Genomic DNA, 6,997 nt, shown 5'->3' with positions numbered 1-6,997 from the left:
TCCTCACGGATCCTAGTCAGGATAGTCAACCAATGAGCCATGAAGGGAACTCCTGCCTTCCTTTTTTTGAGTAACAATCTCTCACAAATGCACAGCACTTCATGTGTATACACAAGCCATTTCTAGGTGCCTCTTCATAGGTATTGCTTATTTTTCTATTTTCTTACCCCCAAAAAATGCTTTTTTCCTTTTTTTTGTTTTGTTTTTTCCTTTTTTCCAGGACCATTCCTGCGGCATGTGGAGGTTCCCAGGCAGGGGTCAAATTGGAGCTACAGCTGCTGGCCTATGCCAGAGCCACAGCAATGCAGAATCTGAGCCTTGTCGGCTACCTATACCACAGCTCACGGCAATGCCGGATCCCTAACTCACTAAACAAGGCCAGAGATCGAACCCGCAACTTCATCGTTCCTAGTTGGATTCGTTAACCACTGAGCCATGATGGGAACTCCCCAAAAATGCTTTTTTTTCAAGCTTTTAAAGATTGAAGTAAGAACAAGGAGTATTACTGGGAACAAACAAGGACATTTCATAAAAATGAAAGGATCAAAAAAAAAAAAAAAATGAAAGGATCAGTTCACCAGGAAGACATAACAAACTTAAATGTGTGTGTACCTCATTATAGTTCTTCAAAATACATGAAGAAAAACTGATAAAACTGAAAGGAGGAGTTCCTGGGTGGCCTAGTGGTTAAGGATCTGGCATTGTCACTGTTGTGGCAAGGGTTCGATCTCTGGCCCAGGAACTTCTATACGCAAACATGTATAGCAAAATACACAAATTTCAAGCATACAGCTTGATGAATTGTTTCAGGCTTAACACCTTGTAACCACCACTCATATCAAGATGACACTCATTTTCTATTAGCCTAGAAGGCTCTATAATGTTCTGTTTCAGTCAACACTCCACCTAGAGGTCACCATTATTCCAACTTCTATCACTGTAGCTATATGATTGTATTTTATTTAACAGCTCTATTGAAATATGATTCCTATGTCATACACTTACATTTAAAGTGTACAATTAAAAAAAAAATAGAGCGTACAATTCAGTGGTTTCAGTATATCACAGAGTTGTGCAAGCAACACCAGAATCTAATTTTAGAACATTTTATTTTATTTTTTTCAGAGTCCACTGAGCCATTTTATTTGCACGTATGTATTACATTCCTAGAAAAAGAATCCAAGGATTTTCCCTCCTGTGTGTTTTCATCTTGCTTCTTCGTGGTGCATGATGCCAGCTGAGGTTGTCAATACAATGAACCCAAACTGACAGGATGGGAGCAGCTTATTCTGCCATTTTTCTAGATCTTTGAGTTGCCCATCAAACCTGGGGCTGATAACTCCACACTTATTTAGTCTGCCTGTGAGGTTCACAACAATTTTCCTAGCTCTAGGATCATCCATGATTTCAAATTTGCCAATGGGAGTTCCTGTGGTAGCACAGTGGAAAGGAATCCAACTAGGAACCATGAGGTTGCAGGTTCCATCCCTGGCCTCGATCAGTGGGTTGGGGATCCAGTGTTGCCGTGAGCTGTGGTGTAGGTAGCTGATGTGGCTGAGACTCCACTTTGCTGTAGCTGTGGTGTAGGCTGGCAACTGTAGCTCCAATTGGACCCTTAGGCTGGGAATCTCCATATGCCGAGGGTGTGGCCCTAAAAAAAAAAAAAAAAAAAAGGCAAAACAACAACAACAACAAATTTGCCAATGTAACCATGTTTCATCATCACAGTTAGAAACCTAACGATGACTTTGAAGCAGAGCCTAGTAAGAACCTGGCGTTTGCCTCTCTTTTCAGAATTGTTGATGCTCTCGAGGGCATCAGTCAGGACATTCATGTGTACCATTATGGGGGCACGGAAAGATGGTGGAAAGAGCTAGAACATTTTCATCAACCCAAAGAAAACCTCCAAACTTTTGTAAAAATATTTATTTTATATTGGAGTAAAAATTCCCATACTTAAGAGCAGTCACCCTCATCCTGTACTCTCCAGCTCTTATGATTGCTCTTTTAAAAAACAATTTTGGGAGTTCCCGTCGTGGCGCAGTGGTTAACGAATCCAACTAGGAACCATGAGGTTGCGGGTTCGGTCCCTGCCCTTGCTCAGTGGGTTAACGATCCGGCGTTGCCATGAGCTGTGGTGTAGGTTGCAGACGCGGCTCGGATCCCGTGTTGCTGTGGCTCTGGCGTAGGCTGGTGGCTACAGCTCCAATTAGACCCCTAGCCTGGGAACCTCCATATGCCGCGGGTGCGGCCCAAGAAATAGCAAAATGAGACAAAAAAAAAAAAATTTTTTTTGGGGGGGAGTTCCCATTCTTGCTCAGTGGGTTAAGAAGCCAGCTAGTATCCATGAGTGTTCAATCCCTGACCTCACTCAGCGGGTTAAGGGTCCGGCATGGCGGTGAGCTGGGGTGTAAGCCTGATGCTGCAGCTCCGATTCGACCTCCAGCTCGGAAATTTCCATGTGCCACAGATGCAGCCCTAAAAAGAAAAAAAAAAATTGGTGGGGGGAGTTCTCTTGTGGAGCAGTTGGTTAAAGACTCGGTGTTGTCGCTGCAATGGCTGGAATTGCTGTTGTGGCATGGATTCGATCCCTGGCCCAGGAACTTCTATATGCCAAGGGTGTAGACAGAAAAAAAAAAAAAAAGAATGAATTAAAAACCAATTGCAGGAGTTCCCGTCGTGGTGCAGTGGTTAACGAATCCGACTAGGAACCACGAGGTTGCGGGTTCGATCCCTGCCCTTGCTCAGTGGGTTGACGATCTGGCGTTGCCGTGAGCTGTGGTGTAGGTTGCAGACGTGGCTCGGATCCTGCGTTGCTGTGGCTCTGGCATAGGCTGGTGGCTACAGCTCCGATTGGACCCCTAGCCTGGGAACCTCCATATGCCGCGGGAGCGGCCCAAGAAATGGCAAAAAGACAAAAAAAAAAAAAACCAATTGCAAGTTCCCATGTGGCACAGCTGGTAAGGATCCTGAGTTGCTGTAGCTGTGGCACAGACTGCAACTGTGGTGTGGGATCAATCTCTGGCCTGGGAACCTCCCACATGCTGCAGTTGAGACAAAAAAAATAAAAATAAAAATCAACTTTTTGGAGTTCCCACTGTGGCTCAGCTGAAACGAATCTGACTAGCATCCATGAGGATGCAGGTTCAATCCCTGGCCTCACTCAGTGGGTTACAGGATTTGGTTGCTGTGAGTTGTGGTGTAGGTCGCAGACACAGCTCAGATCTGGCGTTGCTGTGGCTGTGGCATAGCCCAGGAGCTATAGCTCCTGATTTGACCCCTAGCCCGGGGAATCCCCAAATGTCGAGGGTGCGGCCCTAAAAAGACCAAAAAAAAAAAAAAAATTTGTTTCTTTAAATCAACTTTTTGAGTTGTACTTCATATACAAAGAACCATATCAATTCCAAGTGCCCCATTTGATGAATTTTTGGTTGTATATACCGTTGAAATCACCAGCACTATCAAGACAAAGAACACTTTCATCACCCTTATGTGCTTCTTCCTATTCCTTTGCAATCCATCCTTCCATCTGCACCTGGGCCCATGGAACTACTGGTCTGCTTTCTGTCATTATGCATTAGCTTACTTTTTCTTGAATTGCTTGTATATACACTCGTACAGCACGTACTCTCCTCTCTGGCTTCTTTCAGTTAGGATTATGATTTCGAGATTCATCTATGTTGTATCTATCAGTGGTTTGCCTTTTTTTTTTTTTTTTAAGGTCGTACCTGCAGCATATGGAAGTTCCCAGGTGAGAGGTCAAATCGGAGCTGCAGCTGCAGGCCTGTGACATAGCCACAGCAGCTCGTGATCTGAGCTGCATCTGTGACCCATGCTGCAGCTTGCAACAACACTGGATCCTTAAGCAACTGAGTGAGGCCAGGGATCAAACCCACATCCTCATGGATGCTAGTCAGGTCAGGTTCCTAACCCACTGAGCCACAATGGGAACTCCTGGTTTGCCTTTCTTTTTATTGCCATTGTTTGAGAAACACCATGTTTTACTGTTTTTTTGCTTGTTTTTTGTTTTTCTTTTTTGGCCACACCCATGGCATATGGAAGTTCCTCTGGTCAGAGATGGAATCTGAGCTGTGGCTGCAACTTGCGCCATAGCTCTGGCAATGCCAGATCCTTGACCCACTACACCACAGCGGGAAATCCCTCTACTGGTTTTTTGTTTGTTTGTCTTTTTGCCTTTTCTAGAGCCACTCCCGTGGCATATGGAGGTTCCCAGGTTAGGGGTCTAATCGGAGCTATAGCTGTGGGCGGGCCTACACCACAGCCACAGCAATGCCAGATCCAAGCCTCATCTGGGACCACAACTCACGGCAATGCCGGATCCTTGACCCACTGAGTGAGGCCAGGGATCGAACCGGCAACCTCATGGTTCCTAGTTGGATTCGTTAACCACTGCACCACGACAGGAACTCCAGCCTCTACCGGTTTTTAAAATAAAACTTTCGGAGTTCCCGTCGTGGCGCAGTAGTGAACGAATCCGACTAGGAACCATGAGGTTGCCGGTTCGATCCCTGGCCTCGCTCAGTGGGTCAAGGATCCGGCGTTGCTGTGAGCTGTGGTATAGGTCACAGATGTGGCTCGGATCCTGAGTTGCAGTGGCTGTGGTGTAGGCCAGTAGCTACAGCTCTGATTGGACCTCTAACCTGGGAACTTCCATATGCTGTGGGTGTGGCCCTAGAAAAGACAAAAATGACAAATAAAAAACAAAATAAAACTTTCTTGCTGAAGACATTGGGAAGGCCTGGCTTTAAACGTAGGTTTCTCAAGTTCTGTTGGCTTTCAAACGTAGAGATAATAAATCAGTCTCCACAGGCTCACCACCTTTTCTTTTTCTTTATCATCCTTGTTTAGTCCATGGTGGAGTGTGTGTGTGTGTGTGTGTGTGTCGAAGGTGGGGAGAGAGGCCCTCTTGAAACACGTCAGACCCATAAAGCATCAGCCAGTATCCTGTGGTTACTAAGGCCCACAGGGTCAGGTACACTAACATTGAAGAGTCAGACAGAGACAGGGCCAGGTGCCTTAGGAACTGAATTTGAGCTCAGCTTACGGCAGCTCCATTTTCCAGCCAGGAGAACTGAAACTCAGAAAGGTTAAGGGACTTAGCGTCCAGTTTGCCAGAGTGAGAAGCTTAGTCTCAAGTGACAGAATTGAATTCTGACATTCTTTGCACAACCGTCTTAAGGAATCATAGACTCAGTAGACATAAGGAAATTGCAGGGGACCCTGGCTGCTTCTTTTCCAAACCAAATGGATTGTTTTTCTTTAGTGACAGAAGAGGATTAAGATGGGTGGCAGGGAGAAGTGCTCGCTGCCTGCCATCTGCCCTGGCCATGCCCTTCCGCTAATGTAGGATAAACACAAAGCCTGGCAGATGACAGTCAGTGCAGGGAAGCGATTTAAAGGTATATGATCTTTGTTGGGTAAACAGGAGCCTGAAATGCTTATTGAACTTTAGAAAGCCTGTCTGTGCACCATAGAAATATTTGGCATGACTGGGACTTTTCTAATAAGCAAGGCTTTTCTTCCACAGGAGGCTGAAGAGCCCAAGAGCCCCCAGAGGGAGAGATGAACAAACTGAATTAAACTATTAAAATTCATCATTGTTTATGATTGAGAGGAATGTAAGCAAACTCATGTTGAAGGATTTGTGTACCTTTTAACAAGATCAGGAAGAAAAGGAAAACCACTCAGTTCTTAACACTGAAAAATATATTGTTCTCACCATTTTGCTGTATGGCCTTCTCAACTTTTTTCTGTTCATGGGTATATTTACATAATTGAGACCATACCGTTAATGCATTTCTGCAGCCTGCCTATTTCTGCTATTACATACATCACCAATTTTTCATGTCACTAAAAATTATTCATAAACATCACTTTAGGAGTTCCCGTCGTGGCACAGTGGTTAACGAATCCGACTAGAAACCATGAGGTTGCGGGTTCGGTCCCTGCCCTTGCTCAGTGGGTTAACGATCCGGCGTTGCCATGAGCTGTGGTGTAGGTTGCAGATGTGGCTCGGATCTTCGTTGCTGTGGCTCTGGCGTAGGCCGGTGGCTACAGCTCCGATTAGACCCCTAGCCTGGGAACCTCCATATGCCGAGGGAGCAGCCCAAGAAATAGCAAAAAGACAAAAACAAAAAAACCAAAAAAAACCCCATAAACATCACTTTAATGGAAGATCTTATAATAGTCTACTTTTGGTAAACTCCAATGTGAATAGTGATTAGGGATTCTTCTTTTTATTTTTTCTATTACGAATTATGCCTTACTGGAGTTCCTGCTGTGGTGCAGTGGGTTAAGAATGTCACTGCATTGGCTTTGGTAGCTGTGGAGACTTGGGTTCAATCCCCAGCCTAGCGCAGTGGGTTAAAGGATCCATCATTGCCACAGTTGTGGCTTGGGTCACAGCTATGGCTTGGATTCAATCCCTGGCCCAGGAATTTCATATGCCACAGGTGTGGCCATTAAAAAAAAAAAAAAAAAAAAAGCCTTATTGAACACTGAACACCACCGTGCATGAGTCTTTTCCTTTTTTTTTTTTTTTTTTTTTTTTTGGCTGCACCCATGCGGCATGCCAAATTTCCTGGGCCAGGGATCAAACCTGTGCTACAGCAGTGACAATGCTGGATCTCCAACCCACTAGGCCACTTTTCTGCTTCTTTATTTTCCAATTTTCTGATTCTTAGAGTAGGTTTTTCAGAATAGAATTGTTGGGTCAAATAATAAAAACAGTCTCAGTTTTACCAGATCATTTTTCGACCAGTAATGGCTGAGCATGCTCATCTCCTAACATTGAGTATTAAGATTATTTTACAACATTTCTAAATTTGTAGATGAAAATATGGTAGATGGCTAATGGCCAATATCACTCCCTGATGGGTAAGTAAATTCACAAGACTCAGAAGTGCCCAATAGGAAAAGTGAAAGCCATGCCAAAGTAGTGTACCTCCTGCCCTGCAGGCAAGGAGACAGAGGCTTG

The 6,997-nt window shown here is 44.7% G+C and overlaps 1 protein-coding gene across 1 annotated transcript; it reads right to left on the bottom strand.

The window, feature by feature from the left end:
- Window positions 1,206-1,843, bottom strand: LOC100514137 (40S ribosomal protein S15a-like). Its single transcript, XM_013985244.2, has 2 exons — window positions 1,702-1,843; window positions 1,206-1,429 (listed from the first exon to the last, which is right to left on the bottom strand). Exons 1-2 carry the CDS (start codon window positions 1,841-1,843, stop codon window positions 1,206-1,208), a joined length of 366 nt encoding a protein of 121 aa, XP_013840698.1.

This window comes from Sus scrofa, chromosome 17, assembly GCF_000003025.6.
Source record: "Sus scrofa isolate TJ Tabasco breed Duroc chromosome 17, Sscrofa11.1, whole genome shotgun sequence".
NCBI lineage: Eukaryota > Metazoa > Chordata > Mammalia > Artiodactyla > Suidae > Sus > Sus scrofa.
The sequence above is the reverse complement of the archived record's forward strand: the minus strand, read 5'-3'. Positions and strand labels throughout refer to the sequence as shown.